The sequence below is a fragment of the Phaenicophaeus curvirostris genome, chromosome 10 (genome assembly GCF_032191515.1).
Source record: "Phaenicophaeus curvirostris isolate KB17595 chromosome 10, BPBGC_Pcur_1.0, whole genome shotgun sequence".
Classification (NCBI taxonomy): Eukaryota; Metazoa; Chordata; class Aves; order Cuculiformes; family Cuculidae; genus Phaenicophaeus; species Phaenicophaeus curvirostris.
Window position 1 is genome coordinate 23,426,871 of NC_091401.1, and position 23,908 is coordinate 23,450,778.

The 23,908-nt window shown below is 42.1% G+C and overlaps 1 protein-coding gene across 3 annotated transcripts in view; it reads right to left on the reverse strand.

The window, feature by feature from the left end:
• Window positions 1-23,908, reverse strand: part of SCHIP1 (schwannomin interacting protein 1) — a 179,112-nt gene that overhangs the window by 120,655 nt on the left and 34,549 nt on the right. For all 3 annotated transcript variants that reach the window (XR_011338107.1, XM_069865143.1, XM_069865142.1), the window contains exons 2-4: window positions 10,301-10,365; window positions 9,344-9,424; window positions 6,965-7,115 (exon numbers count right to left, since the gene is read on the reverse strand). Coding sequence is in view for 2 of the 3 variants with exons in the window: in XM_069865143.1 (XP_069721244.1) it covers window positions 6,965-7,115; window positions 9,344-9,424; window positions 10,301-10,365 (297 nt within the window). In the remaining variant the exon portion in view is untranslated. The remainder of the gene's footprint in view (window positions 1-6,964; window positions 7,116-9,343; window positions 9,425-10,300; window positions 10,366-23,908) is intronic.

The following is a 23,908-nucleotide window of genomic DNA, read 5'->3' on the forward strand; positions in this document are numbered from 1 at the left end:
AGTTGACTGTATTATTTGTGATTCAATATTATACCTCATATCCAACTATGTCACTCCAATTTCTACTTATTACTTTGCAGAATCACAGAATGCCTGAGGTTATAAGGCTGAGGGTCACCACCCCCCTGTTCAAGCAGGGCCATCTAGAGCAGTTTAATCAGGACCAGGTCCACATGGTTTTTGAATACGTCCAAGGGTACAGACTCTAGTGTCTCTCTGAGCAACCTGTGCCAGTAGTCACTCTCACAGTGAAAAAAGCATTTCCTAATGTTCAGATGGGAGCCTATTGTCTTTCAGCTTGTGCTTAATATTCTTGACCTGAACATTAGAGAATGAATGCCATGTAGTTGGCACTGTAATTAGCTTGAAGTAACATTATAATTATATATATATAATACATATAATTATAATATATAGAAAATATATAATATAAATTATAATTATATTATATATATAATTATAAGATCTATAATATATATAATATAACAATATAATGAAGTAACATTGAAGCAACATTGTAATATATAATATTATAATAGTATTCTTGCGAAACAAAAGTAGGAATCTGGTTTTTAATGTGGATTTGTTTTATGTTGCATTTGCAGCTAGTCCTGCTTGGGGACAGGCGGGAAGAACTTGGAAATTACTTTCTGTGACATCAGCCAATGAAGAAAGGGTAGAAAAATAACCATATGGTCACATTTGCAAATGCATATTTCACACGTTTACAGCTCGAATGAGACTATTTCTTAGTAAAAAGCAGCTTATTCAAACAGTCCACTCCAATAAAAATCTGATTATTCTACACGACCAGTCATTACCACCCTGCTGAACATCAGAATGAACATTACAAGCTGAAAAGACAAGGGCTTTGTCAGGATTCATGGGCAGGAATTAAACGGTCAGAGGAAGAACCTCATTAAAAGGCGGGTGGAACCCGCAAGGGCTGCCGCTGTCCGCGGTGCTGAACGCGCCGGGCCTGCCGCTGTCCGCGGTGCTGAAGGGACCGGGGAGCACTTGCTGGGGGGAGCGCGGCCCCTGCCACCCCCACTCCCAAGGCTGAAAGGAGACCCCAAGGGGGTCATTCTCGCCTCGGAAGCTATAGCAGGGCGAGAGCTTGCTTACATCCTCCTGGACACGTAACTTCAAATTGCACACAGCGGAAGCCACTTCTACACAGAGCAGAGCAAATTAATTTTGTTTCCATGCCAATGTTTCAGATTAAGGTAAAAATGGAAAAAACAATCAAGATCTCACAGCAATTCTATAAGAACTTGGGATGCAGGTACGTCCTACACCATCTTTTTCTTGCTTGCAGAGGATTATCAGGCTTCCTGTGGTTTTCACAGACTATGTCCCTGACTGAACCATTTAAAGAAACACAATGATGTCATCATGAAAACAGGTCACAACCACATGCGAGTGGGACATATCTGGCATCATCTTTTTTTCACAGTAACTCTAGACTCTCGATAAAATTGTTCATTTTAGGGGAAAAAAAATCAGAAACCCCATCACACACTATATAGGAAGTTAAACTCTGGCACCTTTCTATACAATAACAATAAAATATTTATAACAGAAGAACATTATTTTCAAATCTACATGTCTTGCTCCTGATTTGTTTATTAACACTCTCCTCCCCCGCCCCCAACAAAACCCGCAAACAACTAAAGATGGTAGAGATACTGCTTGTGTGCTCCTAAAACAATAACCTGACAAGTGACTGACAACAGATCTTTTTCAGCAGTTAGGAAACTGCCTGTAAAACACACATGCAGTTGGCAAAGCCTTTCATTGCTAGCCTACAAAGCAGCAGCTGAACAAGACAAGTCTGTTTCCTATCTCATAACTCAAGCTATGTCCTCTCTCTGTCATTCTGTCCATTACATACATTTCCTTCTGGGAGGTGAGCCCAAGGGAATGTTGTATACTATAGCACAAATACTTTGAGATGGCCTTATCACTTTTCCCCCCAATGTCAAGAATGATTTATCTTTTTGGGTTGTCTCTCTGAACTGAAATATGGTAACCATAGCCAGCAGGGCTGAGCTGTGGGGCTTTTTGAAGCCAAATACATAAAAGACATACATGATCTTCAGCAAGTCAAGGAGAGCTCACAACTCCCTCTACTAAATATCTGATTGGTCACATGGCCAGCATCTCACACTGGCCAGAAGCAAAGCCCATTTGCCAAGCTGTCACCACCTCGTGGGAAACAAATGGCTTCAAAAAGTCATATGGAAACTGCTAGGCATAAAAGTTGTGGTATAGCTGACCATCCTCACTGCTGCTGAGTAAAGTAAGAAGTGTTCCTGGTACCTCCCCTTCTCCATACTTCTTTAAAGTTACTCTGAAACTGTTGCTTTATGTTCCTATAAATTTTTGCTTGTCTGGGACAACAAGGAGATGACACGTTTGAGGAATTCAGGTTTTATATTGGGTTTCAGTTTTCTGTGGGATTAATTACTTTTTCTACTCCCTATTTGCACTTGTAGCACTGGCACAGGTTACCTAAGGAGGTAGTAGAGGACCCATCCCTGAAAACATTCAAGGTCAGGTTGGATGGGACTCCAAGCAACCTGATTCAGTGGGTGGCATCCCTGCTTTTGAAGGGGGGTTGGACTGGATGACCTGTAAAGGTCCCTTCCAACCCAAAGCTTTCTATGATTCTATGTTTTTGTCTTAAATTAAGAATGGAAAATTTTCAAGGGTAAGTGAGGAAAAATGTTGTCTTCCCTCATAAATGTCTCAGGAGTGTTGTAGTAAAAGCGGAAATGAGCTGTAAGATCTTTTTCAACTACAAATGACCAAATGTCGTTCTTCACTCTCCAGCTGCAGACCTGCACACACTAACACACTATTGTCCCTCAACAGTCTGAATAAACCTTGGGTTTAGGTATTATTTACCCAGCTTAGAGTTTCAGAATTCCACCCCACCACAACTGCTGGCCCCACATACTGGTATAAATAGACATTCAGTGTACACAGCTTCAATACCCATCCTGTTGCATTGGCATGCATTTGTTAACCCATAGGCTCTCATTTATTTTGAGGGCATGAGATCCTTTCTGGTTTTCATTATTGAAGTAGCTAACTCCTTTTTTGCCCTTAGGAGCATGTATGATCCAGATGAGGATCCAGCAAACCTGAACAATGGGAGGCTCATGCTGAGAAAGGAAATTGAAAACCAGGATTAGATTTCAGCTGAATTAAGTGGCTGTGTTGTGACAGTGGTTTCTCAAAATACCTCATAAATTTCTCTCTCTCGTCTGCATCAGTGCTTATTACTAACATATTTTAACATCCTTGTTGTTTTCTAACTCTTTGAAAAAGAAATGGGAAAAACTCCAAAGAGTCAAGTTTCAGGCTGACTTTCCTTCTCCTCCAAATTTTTCAGAGGAATATTGCCAGACAGTAAGAGAACACAGCACAGGGACTCAGCATAGCATACTTTTGTGCAAAGATTAGCAATTAAGCGTATTAGGGTACCAGCAGCACTGCTAACACAAAAGACATGGCACCATAATTAATTTGCCCTCTTTTTCAAAGGTCTACTTCTAGAACATGGGCAAAATTGAGGACTTGGCAAATGGATGTGTTTGATTGCTTGGTTATTCCTCGAGTCTCTTCTCCTGCTTCCAGCTTGGGTCTTGTATACACAATTTCAAGAGAGTGTAAAATTACAGATAGGTCCAGTAGCAGTTTCTCTGCTTGGAGGGTTGTTTTTCCTCCTTCCTTAAGTTTACCTTACACCTGACCGGAAAACGTGGCTCTGTCCAAATGGTGCATTTAATTCTGCCCAAGTCTTTATTTGGTTGAGACAACCAATTACTCTCCCATTAACCTTGAACTGTTGACATGTGAGTTGCCCCTATTTTGTTCTGGCTTTATTGTTGCCCTGCCCCGAACCTGACAGTATCAACTTCAAACCAAAACTATGTGACATTTGCCATTAGGAAAGCACATGTGTCTGCAACAGAAGCATCCTCACTACTGCATTAGGTCAAAGTCTATCCTTAGCCTATGTATCCAAGGACTAAGAAGGAGGATCCAGGCCAGCTCTAAGATGCACATGCGCTGGTGGCATTTCTCTGCACCCAAAGACCTACTGCAGAAGCTGAGACCATGATCCACACAGAGCCAGTGCTGGTTTATAGAATCATGGAATCATAGAATAACCAGGTTGGAAGAGACCCACTGGATCATTGAGTCCAAGCATTCCTATCAACCACTAAACCATGCCCCTCAACACCTCGTCCACCCGTCCCTTAAACACCTACAGGGAAGGTGATTCAACCACCTCCCTGGGTAGCCTGTTCCAGTGCCCCATGACCCTTCCTGTGAAAATTTTTTTCCTAATGTCCAGCCTAAATGTCCCCTGGTGGAGCTTGAGGCCATTCCCCCTTGTCCTGTTCCATGTCACTTGGAAAAAGAGGCCAGCTCCCTCCTCTCTACAACCTCCTTTCAGGTAGTTGGAGAGAGCAATGAGGTCTCCCCTCAGTCTCCTCTTCTCCAGGCTAAACACCCCCAGCTCTCTCAGCTGTTCCTCATAAGGTGTGCTCTCCAGCCCCTTCCCCAGCTTTGTTGCTCCTCTCTGGACTCGCTCCAGAGCCTCAACATCCTTCTTGTGGTGAGGGGCCCAGAACTGAACACAGTATTCGAGGAGTGGTCTCACCAGTGCCGAGTACAGAGGGAGAAGAACCTCCCTGGACCTGCTGGTCACGCCGTTTCTGATCCAAGCCAAGATGCCATTGGCCTTCCTGGCCACCTGGGCCACTGCTGGCTCATATTCAGTCACTGTCAACCAACAACCCCAGGTCCCTCTCCTCCACGAAACAAAACTACCCTGAACTGTGTTGCTGTCTTTGTGCTTTGTAGCAGCAGTTGTTCTCATACTTTATCCATTAAGTGCCTCCCCACCAGACCTCAAACCTTCAACCACCTCTCCCTTAAGGCAGCTACTCAGCTCTTCACCACCTTCATGTGGTTACTACTTTCATGATGTCCCACAGAACTCTGATGCAGACAGAAAAATGTCTTAAATCAGTAGGTCCGGTTTTAAATAGTTTGTGAGGACCCTGAAAAGCACAATGACATTTGCCTGAAGTCACATTGCGTCATCCCAGAATCGAGGACCATTCACACATAAAAGTGAGTCCTTCACAGCCTCAGGTATTGCAACAATCGAGGTCATGCTAAACTTAAAGGGGTTCCTTTGCTTTCAGAAACATTCCTTGTTTTTTCAAAGGTATTGACAGGCTTGGCACTTGAAACTTGTAAGAAAATATTCCCAATCTTCCTTTGCATTAAACAAGTGGGATGCAGAAGTGAGAAGAATGGGTGTTGCATTAATACAAATTAAAGTAGCTATTCTAGCATCCACAAATTTATAACTCCCAGATATAACAATTTTACCTCCCAAAAAAACATCGACAATGTATCGTTCCGCAGACTAGGTTACACTGCTGGAGAACCTCTGAGAGCATCCAAGAGCCCCTTTGCGCAGGGTATGAGGGACCTCTTGTGGTGGCCAGGAGCTGCTCAGCTCTCCCGCATGGCAGCCGGGTCCGCCGAATACCAGCAGCAGAAGAAAAATTCACATGCAATTTTACATCTCTCATTAGAGGAACTTAACTCGTTTCACACACGAGATACCAGTGTACAACCCAAGACTGCAGCCTGGTTTATCATCCTGGTCTCCAGATGTGAACACCAGGCGCCTAAACCTAGAACGGTGCACTCAGTAATATTTTATTGAAAACTGTCAAATCCGACTAAGCATGGTGTCACAAAAATAACAGCTGCCAGGAACAGCTCACCTGCCTTCAACCTGAATCTGGTTCAATGGAGGACAGAGTCAAATTGTCCTTCTATGTCCCAAGATCACAGTTCTTACCACAAAAAAAAATCGGTTGGCTCTGCAAGCCTGCCTTGTGCTTCACATTAGACAACATTCCCCAGCTTTGCAGCTGAAGGCAGAGTTAAAACATCTCTTCCTCGCCCAGGGGCTCCATCTACTTTAAGAACCCCACTCGCAGTGATCTCTAGAATTTTGTAGTGAACTCAGAAGCCACCAAATGCTGTCCAGTGACAGGCAGCAGAGCTTCCTATTGCCAACTAACATGCACTCCCAGCACGGATCCAAACTATCTGTTCCCTCCTCTCCCACATACCTCAGTTGAACAGTGAGACACATCTTGCTTTTATTTAGCTGCTCTAACACACACCAGTGCAACCTCTCCTGTTATTTTTTTTAAACTATTGAATTATTTCATACGCTCTAGGCTACGGTTTCCTCAAAATCGATATATTCTGTCACAAAGCTGAAAGCAATATTTATAGGCTCTATATCTATCTGCTGATTTATTGACCTAAAAAATTGCACTCCAGAGACAGTAACAAAGCCACTTGTTTCCAAAAAGAGGGCTCTGTAGTTGGGTTTCTAGTTTAAGGTCACTTTAAAAAGAGAAGTACAGCCTGCAGGCACTAGTCACCCAGTCTGCAAGGTGATACCACTATTTATTCCAAAATCAAATATAAATTCCAACACCTAGATCAACTTCTAAGTCTCTTTCAGGAAAAACAAAACGAAGCAACACAACACAAACCACATTTATTTGTAGGAAAAATTAATCTGTTTTTGTGGAGAACACGAGAAGATTTCTGCTTTCTGCAGAACAAAACACCACTTGGAAACACCTTTTCCCACCAAGAGCACTGCTAATATCTGCAGTGCCCAATACACAGTATTGCTGAGATCCACATCTAACGTGCACAGTCACACATTCAACTGTACCTGCAAGAGATACTCTTCTTGCAGGTATATTTGAGACACAACTAGTCCCCTAAAAATCCCTCTTTCATTATTAGCCCATAATTTAGCTTTCATTTATCCCAAGTCCTAGAAAGGAACCCAAAAAAAAGCAACAAATGGGAAAACGGGCCCCAGCACTGTACTCACTGGTGTGCTGCTGTCAGAAAAGGTGTTCATGCTGATGGACCTGCTCATCTTGTCCGAGGAGAGGGATGGTAGGGATGGACTGCGCTTGTCCAGCTGGTCATGGTGTGGCAGGTCCTGGCGCTGTAGGTACTCACGCCATGCTCGTTGGATACTACGGCAAACACCAAGGCACAAGGTCGATGTGGAATGCAGCAACAAAAAGGACTTAAAATACATATTCTCATCTGAAGAGGTGGGCTTTGGTTGTTTTCTCTTTTTGTGTGCACATTGTTTTCCGATTTGGATAATAATCACACATAACTACCCTCTGTAGATCTCGTATTAGCCACTACTAGTATAACTTGAGAACTTCAGTAGAAGCAGTTATTTACTTCAGATCCTTAAGCTTACAGTGATTTAAATTTGAGACTATACATAACTCAGCAATTCACTTACACCTTGCAAAAAAAGAAAATGAATGCAATTATCTGTTTAAAAGAATGAACAGCCTTCAAAATCTTATATCAGCTTTCAGACTATAACGTAGATATGGTTGGAAGTTCAGTGCTAGACCAGTATCCTTAAAAATCTCCTCCATCCTGGATAGTTGGGGATTTAAAACCTCCTCCAGAGCAATGCATGAGAATTATGGTAGGAGCTGGGCTTCCAAACTCTAAACTTTGATGGAGTTTCTAAAATCTGATGAGAAATTCTGTAAAGAAATCCCTTTTTCTGTGCCGACCGGTGGCCAGGGCAGCTCTCACCAGGTGGCAGTGCCGGACCACCCGTGCTTTCCAAAGGTGCCAGGGAGACCAGTGAGAGATCCTGGCTATGAAAACTGTTTTTACAATAGTAATGGAATTAACGTGGAGTATGTCCCACCAGGATGATCTGTGAACTCTAGAAAAGTGGAGGTAAATTCTGACCCTAGCCTTGGCTGTGTTAATTTACCTCCCAGACACTGCTGAAAAAGGCATTTGATCACACACCAACATATCCAACAGGAAAATGATGCTTCTTGACTTCACAGCATGAAGCTCAACACTCGGACAATTTCTCACTGATTGCTAATAGTGCTGGAAACTCCAAACAGTGGGAAGTAGTACCTCTTGGTCTGTAATTTCTCTTTCTGGTCAAGGAATAACACTCCCAACACATGTGGTATTTTGAACAACTCAAGATTGAGGAACTAAAACATATCTATTATGCTCGTTTTTGAAGGATATGAGGTCAGAAACAGCATCCATTACGGCCTCAGCAGGATTAGTGCACTTCAGAACTGATCCCATAGCTTAAGACCAGAGTTGTTTTCACACAAGAGCTTTAAAATCAACAGGAAGATCTACCAAAGCTCCCAAATGAGAGTGCCCATAGAAGAGGTTTCAATAAAAGTATTTTGCTTTAAAAAAATCCCACATGTTCACACCTCAAGAATTTACACTTTGTTTCAGTTTCAAGTTTTACTGCATAATACATACAAATAGTATTTACATATTTCTATTTACACGTACTTTCTATTTTAAAGCTTGAGAATATAGCAAGGTTAAGTCATAGCTACCCTTCTAGAAAGTTCTCTAAAAATTATTGTTTCATCTGGCTTATATTTGCATGACTAAAAGACGCTGGTGGGATTTTAATTTGAAACTTCATGTCTTTTAAATATTTTAATACAGCATTAATATTTTAACATCCTGTGTAGCTAGTTAGCTGTAGCTTTTCAATTGAAAGTGAAATTCAGTAGGTAATGTAGCAAAGCACACAACTCTGTTTAAAGTTGTGCCTGACATTGCAGCATTTTGCCATGAAGTAGTTGGGGGCTTCACCATAAAGACATTCATATTTTTTGATGTAAGTGGAGACATGTTAAACTTTCATTGTCTGCTGGGAGGTCCAGGGGCACTGACAGCTTCTTTAGAGCCATATAACTGTGCTGCAACCCCACCCCTGGTCCTCTCAGACTTCCATCTCCATCCTCATCCAAAGCCAAGGACCGTTCCTTGCAGAGGAGTCCTGTGAGCCACCTGGGGAGCTTTAACCAGGCTTCAAGTTAGATTTGAAAAGCACCACTGAAGAGACTTCTGCTTGCTCTGTGCTACACCTCCCTGCTCCACTATGCTCTCTGTATATATATGAAAAGTTTAGCAGATTCTCAAATATTCTCTATTTTCACAGAGAAAATGACAAAATTAGTGAAATTTGAAGTTTAGCATTTGAAACTCAATTCAGAGAGAATTTTCACGTGGTTAAAGGTAGAGAAGAGTTTAGCTATCTTGTAAAATCTAGGCTTTTTTTTATACTTACTCAGAAAACCATGATGAATATGGTCTGGGTTCTGCAGTTCAGGAATTGGACAAACCTCGGCTGCATTTAAAGGCAGAAGCAACATTCATCGTTACTTACATTTTCACTTTTGATTCCACAGGCTGTAAGTTGATATGATATTTTTCAATATTATTTTCTGCATCCATGGCAAGCTGATGGCTAGGGAAAAGAAAAGAAAATGGGTTGAATGTGTCTCAGCATTATGTTTTTGCAACCCCTATGAATTAATTCAGAAATTTCGACGGGAACACACAAAAGCCAGTTATTACAAGGTGTTGGTGTCTTTGGAGGAAGGCATCGGGGTCCCTGTGTCCAGCCTCATTTGACGGTTAACAAAAACTACTAATTTGAATCCAGTTTCCAGATTGGAGCCTGCTTGAGTCCTTGCACTAAACCTTCCAGATGCCACAGCTCCAGAGACAGGCACACCCAGCAAAGAAGCTGCTGCAAATAAAAAAACCGCTGGCAAATATAATAGATATTCTTGCTAAATTAACTTTCATCCCTGGGGCTACATTTGAAAAGCTAGAGAGCAAAATGGAAAGTAACAATAGTAATGCTGGTAGAAAATGAATTACATCAGCAAAAGCCATACAGGAATATGAAGAAAAAATCTTCGTAATAGATGATGACCGAGGAATTGGTGCTGCAAACTGATCATTTTGAGAAAGCAATTTTAAAATGCTAGAAGATAAAACCCACGCATCTCAGGACACTGCTTTGGATGGGACTAGCAACATGAGTGAAAAGTCTTTGCATGAAAATTTGTAATATTGGACCCCAACCTGAGGAGGTATTTTGAGACTTTACTGGACACTTAATTACATCATTCAGTCAGCAGTTTTCAGAATTTATCCTCCTGTAACTAAAAACAAGGATCATTTGTGGGACAGATGCAAAACATTGAATATTTAATATATTACTGAGTGAGAAACAGTCTACAACAAAGAGACTGGCCCTCAGAAAGGGCTTGTGGCTTTGTAAGAGTTATTTCACTTTACCACATGTGAGATACCGCAGAAATCACACATATACCTTTGAAGGAAGTCCTTGCCATCATTGACCTCTTCCAATGTGTGCTGGAGCCTTCTAAGTTCTTCCTACAAGGAGAGAAAAAAACATTTCAATGTGTTTATGGGAAGCCCTTGGTTGACATTGGAGATTCCCCCTCAACCTCAAGGTATTGTGAATCAACCGCTAAGCAAAATGATTCCTTGGATAATGTCTATGGGATTTCTTTCAAAATTAGATATCCAAACTAACTCCAAAGAAAACAATATAGTTATCAATATGTTCAGCACAATTTTGAAAGAAATAATCAGAGCAAAAGAGGAAAGTATTCTTTCAGGTCTTAGGTGTGTGGCTGCTTTGATTCAAGAGGAGACAGTCTTGGTAAGAGGCAAGTGAATATCAGCTCATGCTTTCAGGCGTTCCCCCTTGCTCTGCAGTCAAACAGTACTGAGTGTCACAATTAAGAGAGACACAGGCTGAGATTTACCACCTGATGCCTTCACCAGAAAATTTGCATCAGATCCTGTTTCAATAGCAGAGATGTCACAAATTTAACTGCAGATGCATAGCTGGGGTTCCATGCATCCATGCTAATGTCCTAGTAAAATTCTAGCTATGATGTTCATCACAGAAATATGGCTTAAAAAAACCTGGATTGTATCTGGCTGGAAGGGTTTGATTGTTCAGAAGGGGTAAAAGGGTGGAGTCTTTGCAATGAAGCGGATGCTCCAGAGGGTGCAATTCCTGGGCTAAACCTTCCATCAGACTACAATCCCACAGAGTGACCTGGCATTGCTCAGACACTCACGTGCAGAGGACACATGCCCAGTCTCCTTAAAAACTGGGCTGACAGGTGAACATTGAACCCCCCACAGTGCACCTCTGTGCTGCAATGCAAAATCACCATCCTGAGATGGAGGGATATGCCTTCAGGTTTGCTATATATCAACTGCTTGATAATTAAACACCACCAGAAAATGAGAAATCTATGCAAAACAAAGATGTTAACTCATGACTTCTTTTAGCTCATTGAGTTTGGAATCAAATGTAAAAGCAAAAGCTAGACAGAGTGAAAGAGGAGGGTAATTTACCTCCCACCTACCTTGCATACAGATACAGGATTCCCAGGAAGGCTAAAAACATTAAAAAGGCAAAACAAGGATATTGGCATCTTGTATATCTTATCCAACCTGGGGATGAATCAAAGATTTTTGTTTCCAATAAGACTGTTGCAATCTCCAGGAGTACAACAGATTAGCCAGTTCTTCTTTCCGTTTCCCCAAATAAAGCCGATTTTGTGAAAGAGGGAAATTTTACGTGGTGCTTTTTAATCCTGTACAAGATTCTACCCTGTTCGACATGAAACAAGATCACAGTTGGTAGCTGATTTAATCCTAAGACAGCTTTCATTTCTATTACTGCAAAATATGTTTTATGCATAAACTAGATTAGTCAAGATGACAAGTTAGATTTTTGCCCCTCTAGGTCTCTAATTGTAGCACCAGGTTGTAGACGTGCTGCAGCTGAGAAAGAACTGCGTGTGATTTGGGGAGCCCGGCTGCTGCCTTCCACTCATCCACCACTGGAAATAATCCAGTTGTGAAACCTTTTATTTTTGCCTTCCTTTGCCTGCTTGGAGGAACATCCTCTTCTGGCAGACTAAAACCAAGCAACTTTCAAAATTGTTTTCTCTGAAGCAGAGTTCAGAAGATAACCTTTTCTTCTCCCATATTACTCCGCTGGTCATTTTTTCAGCATATCCTAGAGCTATGTACGGTAATTTAGAATGGGAAAACAATTTGCAATTGACTTTATATATAGCTCTGGGTGACAAAACCTGCATGACTTACATAAATCATTTCTTGTGTTTGACATCATTTTCTATTAACCTCAGGGTGAAGACTGAACAAAAAAAAAAGCAAAAAACAAAATTGGTTGTGACATCTTTGACTATTCAGTCTTTCAATTAAACATCACCGGGCACTCTTTATAAAAGCTGTAATATGAGGCAACTACAGAAGGGGCATAGTAATGTTTGCATAATTGGGAAGAGAAGGAGACATAAAATCTATACTAATTTCAGTTTTGCGTCATTAACCATGAAGTATTGATTATTGCTCCTTGCGACAAAATTTATGAAGCTGGCTGTGCTGCTGCACCCACAGAAAGGGATTCAGAATTTTTGCCCTCAGTCCCCGATGCGGTAACTGATGGGTGGCTGTGACAGCCGGGATGTTGCTCTTCCAATCTACAACCTTAGGAGATGCATCTCCCAGATTACACCAGGAGTGACCCAGCTGCAAACTCGAACTTCAGAAAATTAAATTGGAAGAGATCCATACTTCTGTTGGAAGTCGCGGTGAATAATGATGCCTCTATAAAACTTGTTATAATGTAAACATATTGTAAAGTTAACTGCAGCTTCCATTTTCCTATTTCAGTTGGACATTATTAGCAACTGGATAACTACATACATCTATAGGTACCTAAGGAAAAAGCAATGAAACCTTGAAGTGCAAGACTAGTGTTAAAAGCAAACTGAAGTGTCTTTTTCTAGTCTACCATGTACATTCTGTTTAAGCATTAATTATTTTTCAGCCTGTAGATGTGTACTTTTAGGAAACTAGGCTACTGCAATGACTTAATTATTGCCAGGAAGCCCTGTAACCTTATGGGACAGAAAAGACCAAGGGGCTCAAGTCTGTAGACTCTTGTCAGAGAGAAGCCTGCATAGAAGAGCCGTCACTTAAGCTGCACTGAGCTGGCTCCCGGCACAGTCTGCATGCTATAAAAGCCTGGCTTGGCTTTGCTGTCAATATTTACAGTTAGAGCAAAAAGATTCTGGGTCCCTCTGCCTTTTTCTACTGCAAATCAGCTGTCTTGCTCCGCGCAGTCGAAGGACAGACTCTCTTGGTGCAAGTCCAGTGCAATGATTTAGCAACCTCACCCAGCTGCCTGCAGCGGTTTTCAGGATCTTTTTTTAATGAAGGAACCCAGAGGTTGCAGTAGGCTTTGGTCCTCATTTGGGCTTGCACAGAAATGTCACCTCTTGTTTGACCAGCTGTAGAGGCGATGACAGCCAGCAGATATGGCATCAGCAAGGCAGGCTTAGATGCAGAGGAGCAGAAATCTGAATCACCCAAAATACACTAGCCCTAAAATTCCTTTCTGAGAATTCTCTTTCAAAAGACAGTTATCGGTGTAAATTGAAAGAAATAAATCTGCAGATATTAAATCATACCTAAATAAATACTTGCCTCCAATAGGAGGCAATGATTCTTTTTTGTTGCTGTACCCAAAAATATCCCTTCAGGTCAGCAGAGCTATTTATACCTGTGGGTTTAGACTAGCACAGAGAAATCAGAGCAGAGGCCACATATTAAAAATTAATTTTCAAAATCCTTTTTGAACATGAGTATTATTGTTTGAGATTGTCTGCCTTAGTCTGTCGACTGTAGCTGAATCAATATGCAACAGTGCTTCTTGAAAATTTAGAGAGATGGGAAGAGAAAGCTTCAATTCCAGTAGAACCAGAGCCCAAAACTAAGCAGTAAAATAGGTTTGCTTTTCCATTTTGTAATTAAGAGTGAGTGTAGCCAATAGACAAGTACCCAAAGCTGGTGTGTTTGACTATTTCATTTTTGTTCTTCCAAATTTTAATTGAAATTTTGTTGAATGGTGATTTTCTATTATGCAGGAAAACTTGCACTTACGTGCATTTTTTTCTTCCCTTACTTGCAAGTAGGTTGATGAAACACCACAGTGCTAGTTTGAGATCCTCCTCTTCTGGTATAAAAAGGCTACAGAGATCACAGAAACCATACATTAGAGTGGCATGTTTGCTCTTGCCCTGTTGGAGCAGGATGTGACCTTCATGTTGGGCTGTGGGGTGCTGGTGAGCACAGAGGGGATGCTGAAAAGTGGCTAGAGCATCAATGCTGCCTGAATGAGATGCAGCAGAGCAGAGTACAGCCCATCCACCACCTTGAAGGCAAACTAAGCCTCATCAGCCTGCCGGTGTCACACACGGAGAGAGATAGTGCTGAGAGTTTTAATTTGGAAATATCAATAAAGATCACTGGAGCTTTCATAGCTGTTCTTGCCAGCGAACGCGTTAGCTCATCCCATCATTCCAGAGCCACTGCTTTCAAAGGCAAACATGCAGTGGGTTCTCCATAGCACTGATGCAGGCACGCACAAAACAAATCACTCCTTTCACAGCCCAGTCTCTGAAGTGATGGCACAGCGAGGGCAAGCACAGCTGAAGGCAGCCTCTAGCCAGGAACACTGTAATGCCTTCTGCCTTTAAAACCAGAAACCGTGCAGGATCTGTCCTCTGATCAAAGCCACCTGATGCCTCTTTCTGTCACCTATTAGGAAGCCAATTTATACGCTTTAACATTCTCACCTCCTGCCATTTTCCAGTCCTGTGGTCATCAGAGGTCAATACAGGATAATGAAGCTCCCCGTGCTGCTCCTCACCTCTCCCAGTCTATCGTGCCAGTCTGGGGAGAGCACATGCAGTGCTAATCCACTGTTAGCACGGACTCTGATCCGTGTGCCTTTCATATTCCAACACAGAAGAAGCAGCCTCAGCTGCTTTTCAAGCACCCCAGCTGCTTTTGGTTAAGGAAAACAATCCATCGCTAACGTTGTTCTGAGCTGCTCACACCCAGGTCTGCAGTTATTCATATTTTTAAGACTTGGTTTCCAATTTAACAAAGAATTCCTCTCCACACTCTTTTTTTGCATCCATAAAGTGTCTTGGGTTTTATTGATATTATATTTTTTTCATTTTATTAATTTTCATTTACATTTTGCCCCATTTTCCCAGGTAAGACCATGGCCCCTGTATTAAATGCTGTAGAGGACTCTGTGTTTCAGCCTGACAAGGCCTGTCAAGCAGTGCGTTAATTAAGCTGCTTAGCAGGATACGATGAGTCTAAAGAGGATAGAAAGATCAGGACCCTTTGCAGTGAAGGCTTTTACTCGCTACTATTTTGGGCACCCATTCATGCTGGAATGGAGGTGCTGCTCCCATAGGAAACATGCCAGGTGACATGAGCAGCCCCATAAAGCTCCTGCTCCTTCTCAGTACACAACAAGGGTGTTGTCCCCAAAGCAGCATCTCTGGTGGCATCTGTGTGCCCCATATAGGGGAATATCAGAGGCACAAGAAGCCCCAGTTTGGGCAAATATGAGACTATTTGCATTAATTCCTATTTCAGGGATGCACAAAGCACTCTGCATCCCATTTTAGGGGGGAGTGTCTGGAATATAAATGCTAACACTACACCCCAAATACACTGAGCGTTCTGTAAAGTTGGTAATCAAATGCCAGATGGTGACAACTGCTTCATATCCCAGAACAAAAATACACATCAGATGATAGGGATATTCACATATCAGGGGTGGGAGGGGGAAGGTCCTTTTTTTGTTTGCTCTGGCAACCCAAGAGGGACCTTGAGCACTTCAGCTATGAATTTACAAGAAAATTACATTAACTGCACAAGACTAGCAAAGCTAAAGGGCCTCTGCAATCCTCAGCTGTCAGAGTGATTTGCCAGATCACTTTAAAAATTTGTGCCATTGATAGAGTTACCTAAACCTACTCAAACAATTTCCACATTCAGATTTAGAAACAAAATACAAATTAGCCTCACTGAAATGGGTTAGTTACTGCAGAGAGACAGAGTGTACATTCAGGTCAGAGCCTGTATCCTGGCCTCCAAGGGCACCCTAGCTCTTTCCACCTCCTTTCTTGTGTCTGTTTGGCTCACGATATCTTCAAGGAAGAATCTTATTTTTTGCTTGTGCACTTTTTACTTTTAGGTAAAATAGAATGTGGTTATTAATTGCTAACTAATAGTTAATTAACAGCCTCTTCCATTGATGTTGCATCAAACAACACCTGTATTTCCCTTCTATGGTTCACCTTTGCTGCAGGGGGACTGCAGACCCTCTGCTACAAACGCTGCTCCTGAGGAGCACAGGGAAGTGTGCGCAGGCTCTGCCCATGCGCTCATCTTTCCAAACAAGCCAAATAAGGTGTAAACCAAAACCTGAGGACTGCTCAAGGAAGGAGTGCATCACACTGAACAGAAAAAAAGGCCAAGAGTGAGAAACAAAGGGCAGGCACCACTGAAACATTTCAGGCTAGAAAGAGGTTATGGCTAATTAGATGAGTATTAAGTATGATGGCTGTTCAGCACAAATAAGCATGCACTGATGGTGCAGCAAGGTTTCTGGGGATCTAGCTGATAAATGGAGCACATATGGGAATACCAGCCATTAGGCAATAAACTCCCACAGTTTATTGCTCACATCTCCTTTATTCTGGATACTTAAGAGATATTTCACTCAATACGCTCTTTCTTAGGTTACTGAAAATCAAAGTAAGGCTTGTAGAGCCCAATTGGTATAATTTCAGTTATTCTCTGACAAGAAGGACTACATTGTTTTCTGCTGTTCTTCTGCACAGGCCAACTCTCAGAGAATTTTTTTTAAAAAAAAGTTTCCTCTAAGTTTACTAGCTAATATGTTTAGAGAACATGGTCTAATTTTTCAAAGGTCCTATTAGGTCTCCCTTGCAATGTGACTTGGTTGACAAGTCTTCTATGGTTTCTTACTTGCTCAGTTTGGTGTATTCAGAAATCTGTTGGACCACTGTTTTTTTTCGGTTCCAGCATTGTTTTTTTTCTCCCATCCTTCACATGCACTGCATAACTATGATGTCCCCACACAGACAGCAGAGGAGCAGCACCTGCAATGCTGGCACTGAGAAGTGCCTTCTGGCTCAGGGAATTCTTGTTCAAGTGCCTTGAAATCTCCATGCTGTTTTGGACTGCTTTCAGATTGTCTTCTGACGTTTACTGTGAGACTTCAGGAAGGAGCTAGGGGTGCAAGTTTGGGATCATTTGAATCAGACTTTCCTGTAATGCTGCCCTACAGAGGAAAAAAAACCGCACACAAACACTCCAAGCACTTCTGGTAGTTTCTAGATTGATTTCTGCTTTTTACATCCTGTGCTGTTCAGACGTGTTCGCATCCTACTTCACTGAACAATTTCATTGCTTGATACATGAATTGGTAATATTTTCATTTGATTCATGTAAAGCCCTTCCTCCCTTTTTATATCCATAATGTCTAATTGTTTCTCTTCCCAGTCTCATAAATCATGACATTGCTCTCACCTCATTCATCATTTAATCAAAACAACACTCAATACAAAACTTCATTGATTAAGTGTACAGCCAGCAGAGGGAACAAAAGCAGAAAGTCTTGGCCTTTATATGTTTGAACTGAAATCATGCCCAATCTCTTTGCTAGGATCCTGGCTACGTAAGGATGCTCAGGACAGCTGATATATTAATTTGCCTCATAAGTGGGTGTGAACAGCCAGAAGGGAAATGCAGCAATGCTGGTAACGTCTCCCAGGGGATAGAAGCACTCACAGGATGACTTGAGCTCTTCTCCACTTTCCATGATATCAATAAATTGTTTTCTTTTCCTTCCTTCAGCTCTGCCCTCAGGAAGTGTAATCTATCGCACCATGGCTACAGAATATTATTTCATAGTTACAGCGGCTCCGGAAACCTTGCACAAGGATGAATACCATTAAAAAGCCAAGTTAGATTCCTTTTTAAAAGCCTCTCCTTTCTGATGCTGTCACTGCGGTCAGCACTTTCAACAGCACCACTTCTGCCGCAGAATACACAAGCTTTTAACTTTTGCCAAGGGAACCAACAAGAGAGAATGAAGCCTCTTGACACCTTGGCTTCTCTGTGGCCAAAGTGCTTCTAAAACTACAACCAGTCTGAACACTGAGGAAAAGGTCTGAAACAACACGAGTGCTATAGGAGACTCAGCAAAGAAAGCATTTCATAGGGTATAGTTCAAGGGGAAAAATAAAATACGTACACACACATATACACACACACTGGGATTTCAGTCCATAGCAAGAAAGCCATTTTCTCACTGAAGTCCAGAAATTTTTGGAGTCAGATATGGTAGCTGCTCTGCAAGTGGCAGCAGGAACTAAATGATTCACTTATGGGATAAGGAGATGCTATAACCATATCCAGAATTTTAATACCATTTTTATGGGACTTGATGTGACGGTGTAAAACAGGGTGTGAGTCATCACAGCCTCACCAAAGCAGAGAACGTGTGTTACATGTTGTCCGGTCTACATTGCCTTCAATACAGGACAACGTCCACCAGAGCTCGAGCTGTTCAAGAAAGGAACCAACATGCTGCACGGAACACTGATTTTTTTTAAAAGTAAGTTTCCATTTAGAACAAAATCCAACAATTTAGACATGCCAAATGCCACCACACTCACCATTAGAGCAACCAGCCTCCCCTGAAAGCCCTGGATTGCAAAAGGCAGCTCCAAAATCGCAATGGGGCAAGTCCCATGCTGGAAGAGCCCTATAGGCAATTAGGTCAAAGCTCCCCAGTGCTGACCACCTGTGAACGCTGCGTTACAGAGAGGGTAGCAAAGCCTGACAACGTATTTCAGAAGAAATTAAGCTTTCCAATCCGGTAATGGTTTACGGAATAGGACTTTAATCTTAAAGAAACAATCATAAATGGCAACCTCAGTGCTGTGTTTTGCTTTATGGTACAAAAGCTGCACAGTAGAGAGAACAGTATTGATCAAATTACATGGGGAACTGTAGGTGAATGTTTTTACAGAGAAGATATGTGTTCATCCTTAAGTGTCACCACTAGTCCAAGCGTCTTTCTCTTTACCATTGCTTACTCTACTCTTTCTTCGAAAGGCTACAGAATTATGTATGCTAAAAAGACACCAGTGTTTTGTTCTAATGGTTAACTTTACACACATATCTGCACCCAATACACTCTACCTGGAAGAAACCAACACCTTCCATCTCCCTCTAAGGTTTTCAATGCAAATTAGAGCTGGGTCCAGCTTCGTTTTGAGCAAAATATGATGAGATTTCTACCAAGCCAGCATGAATCTCAGCATGCCAGGAAGGGGGAGGCAGGGGGAAAGTTTGACATGACAGATCCATCTTCTGAACTCCCAGTGGAGGGTTTTTTTCCCCCAGAAAAAGTAAGCAGCTCTTTTTATAGCTCATGAGCCTGTTACTTCTAATGACAACAACAGATGACTGTTTTAAAACTGAAAAGAAATACATTAATCCAATTTTCAGCATGTGGTACTGTCTACTAATTTTCACAAAAAAAAAAGAAGACTGATGAATTAGTTTAGGAACCAGAAGGTTACTGTAAAAAAAATTTAAAATCATACATCTATTACAGAAATGCTTGTCTACACTTCTCAGACTTCTGAAAGTCCCATTTAGGTCAAGCAGTACTGAATTTAGCCCATAACCAAAAGAGCCGTTTTACAGAAACTATGCACAAATGCCTATTACACTGCACTGCAGCAACACGTACAAGACTGTCCCCAAGGCACTAACTTCACAGCGATTTCCTTTGCTTGGACAACACACCTGCAGGATTTAATACCAGAATGCTTTGTCCAACACTGTATGCATGGGAATTCCCATGCCTGGGCTGGACAGATGTCCCTGTGCCAACCTGCCACTGACTGAGGTGAGGCAGAAGCATTAAGCGGCTCCGAGTTGTGATGAGCGTGGGTGGGCATGCATGGAGGAGGCTGCCAAGGAAGACGGTCCCAGCAAAAGAGCTGTTTATGTGGCAGCTTTCTCCTCAGCCACAGCGTCAAGGAGCATCACTGGTTCCCAAAAGGTGCCATCAGTTCCCAGCCAGCCTGAACACACAGGCCACCATGCTTTGCCCCCGTTTTCAGGTGTCTGAGAGATTGTCACTAACACAATCCCTCTCCTGTGAGCGGTGCCAGCACAGTCAGCAGACACATGAAATCTCCAGTTGAGGACCCTAGAAGAGAGCACTCACATCCACAGAGTTTAGGTTCATGGAAGAATATGGGCACTCACAGAAACACCGTTTTCTTTGTTATGATGAACTACATACTCAGCAGTTTTGATTAGGGTCTTAATCTTTATGTGTATTGTAATTTCCACCAAACACTCTTGTGTTTGTCTTCAACATGAGAAATAGCTTTTCCATGCTGATAATAATGAAACCACTCACTCATTCTGATGCATATAACTATGCAAGCACACCAAGAAACCAGAAATCTCCTTATTAATATGCCAGCTGAGCTGCACTTGCTGGAGCCAGTAAGGACAAGTTATGTCAGTCTCCATTCCCATGTTACCTTGCCTTCCACCTCCACCATCTCTCGATCACAGAACATGATAGTTTCTAATACAAGTGGAAAATACTTTATATTTAGCTGTCAGCAGCTGCTCAGCCATAAAGATCATTACAGCTGCATGAACAGAGAAACTTCTGAGGCTAAATCCCTCCGGCAGGACAGCACCTTGTACCCAGACTAGCCAACATCCCTCACCATCCACGCCAGATGCTACATTCCAGATGCCAAGCAGTAACAGAAGACTTGCATTTTTCTGTGCAGATCTAACTGCAAGTCCCACAAAGCTTCCTCAGCACTCTCAAGAAATAAATCTCCATCATATACATTTTAAGGATGCGCATAATGATGCTAACAGGCACACATGGGCCAATTAAACCAGTAGAAAGATTAGCAAAAGGGCTGCCTACAGTAAAGCAAATGTCATGGTCCTTGCTTGGATCCCACCACTGACAGCATTTTAGGATTAAGATAAGAGCATCCTACCTTTATATCATTACAACCTTTCCAGTGCTGAGCTGTAAGCCAGAGAACCAACACAGACTCCCTATCAGCTACCGTTCTTGCACATACCAATAGCGGCAACTAATGACCTCTTGTAAAACTCATCCATTTTAATTTAGCAGGGATTTTTTTTTTTATTTTTCTTCTTTTCAGTCTCCAGCTTGCTGTATGCAAACTGAAGAGCAAATTTATCTTGGTAGGGACCTCGTGTTGGTAGAACACCGGCATGTCTATGATGCTTCATACACAGAGCATCTTGCTAAGAGAATTTTTTAAGCTCCTTCAAAAAGAGATTGCTTATGACCCAGCCTTTCACCCCAGCACAACTGGAAAAAGCTGCAGTGTAACTTAAGATGGAGATAAGAGCAGCAATTCCTCTAACTTTTGTAGCACTATTGGGGACCACTATAAAATGGTACCAAGCTAATTAGACAAGTCATAAAGCTGCTCCCCTGGCAATCTCACAGGTAAAATAATCTAATCTTCTACACTCTGCCTTCCTAGTTAATCTCTTGATAAGAATCATTAACACAATTGTTCAGTCTACTGTAGTCCCTTTATAAAGTGCATATAATTTACAATCCCATTAAAAAGATGGCCACATGATTAGTCTCAGAGGCAAATTACAAAACTATTCAGATGTGTTTGTCGCACATTAGCTATAGCTGTATGAATCCTGGAGAGAAAAAAATAATCACAGAACATAGCAGGTTTCAGAGCAAGTTTACCCTTCAAAACCCACCTATCTAATTTTCTGCATAAAAACTGAGTATAATTGCAAATTGTAGGATACTCTGTTCAGCAGCTGAGCAAACACACAGTTTTCTTTTGTGAATAGCAAGAAAGTAAAACAAGTACTAAAAGTGCACAAAAGGTATACAAAGTTCTTTCATCTAAAAAGCTAGGATTTAGTTACTTCACACCTTACGTTAAATATATGCAGCTATTCAGTATTCAAGTTACTTCTGTTATGTAGTTTGAGGTGCTGGGGCATGGTAAGCATTGGGGGTTTCAAAAGAAAAGGATAGAGTCACTGGACCTCATCAAAATGCAGTGAAATAGATGTTTGCTTCTTTTCTCTGTTTATACTTCTTGGCATAAACTTCTAAAATCCAGCATGTAGAAGCTTCCAATACTATCTACTTCATACGATACTTCCAAGTTTCCAGTACCTTTGGAAGAAAGCTCACTTTCACCAGGGAAGTGATTACGTAATGGTTTCAAAAAAGAACAGAATACTTTGGCTTTGTCTGGGCTTCCCCAAAAGCTACACAGGTCCTGAACAAAAAACTTGAGGCAAACTTTAAAACAAATACCATGAAACATCCCCCAAAACAGAGCCATGCCCCTGCCTGGGATCTTAGGACAAAAACAACTAAGGTGGCATTTTTCATAGGACACATAGGTGTGCCCAGGTGGCCAAGAAGGCCAATGGCATCTTGGCTTGGATCAGAAATGGCATGACCAGCAGGTCCAGGGAGGTTATTCTCCCTCTGTATTCAGCACTGGTGAGACCGCTCCTTGAATCCTGTGTTCAGTTCTGGGCCCCTCACCACAAGAAGGATGTTGAGGCTCTGGAACGAGTCCAGAGAAGAGCAACAAAGCTGGTGAAGGGGCTGGAGAACAGGCCTTATGAGGAACAGCTGAGAGAGCTGGGGGTGTTCAGCCGGGAGAAGAGGAGGCTGAGGGGAGACCTCATTGCTCTCTACAACTACCTGAAAGGAGGTTGTAGAGAGGAAGGAGCTGGGCTCTTCTCCCAAGGGACAGGGGACAGGACAAGGGGGAATGGCCTCAAGCTCCACCAGGGGAGGTTCAGGCTGGACATTAGGAAAAAATTTTTCACAGAAAGGGTCATTGGGCAGTGGCAGAGGCTGCCCAGGGAGGGGGTTGATTCACCTTCCCTGGAGGTGTTTAAGGCACGGGTGGACAAGGTGCTAAGGGGCATGGTTTAGTGTTTGATAGGAATGGTTGGACTCGATGATCCAGTGGGTCTCTTCCAACCTGGTTATTCTATGATTCTATGACAAAGAACACTCATATCTTATTAATTTCCAACAAAATTTAGGCATTTGAGCACTTTGGAAATTAGAAAACAGAATTTTCAGAGTTCGACACTATCGAATGACCCAACATATAAAGGTCTCTCATTCTTGTGTTTCCAGTCTCTCCTCATCCTTCAGCAGCACTTCAACTTCTAACTGCTCTCCATTTGCTTTCATCTTCCACTAATAACAAACTAGCTGTGGAATTTAGAACATCACAGAATTGGGCAGGAAATATTTCTAGTTTGTAAAAGAAGCCCCCTCATATCTTACTCCAGCTGTTGGGAGAGTTGAAAAAATGTTAACATTTCCAAATATCACAGAGCATGAAAATTGCTTGTCTATGCTGGAGTTCTTCAGAGCAAGAGGAAGGGACTAGCTATGACCATCATGGGCCAGGGCAGATGGAGCAGAGGCAGGTGGGAGTGATAGGCAGAGGTACCAAACTCCTTTCAAACTTTAGGCTTAGATCCATGAGAAGTTCATCTACTCAGAGCTTCTTTTAAATGGGCATTCTTCCAGCAATGAGATATGAGCTCCATTTTGAGGCTAAGGTTGAGCCTTTTGAATTTCCATACTTTTGAGGCCAGAAGTCCAAAATTCCTGAAGGCAGAGGTTTGTTCAAGCCTCTCTCCCTCCTCAGAGTTGCCTGCCAGTAAAAAGGTGCCTGCATTTCCCAAAACACTTAACGACGAGCACATGCAGGGATTGCATTGCTACCCAGGGGAGAAATAAAATAACAGTCCCAAGTTTTATATTATAGGCAAAGTGACAGCTCCTGCTGATGTAAAGGGGTTGGGATCTATGGCAGTATCTGCTGGGTTCAGAGTTTGCTGTCATTTGAGCTCCTGA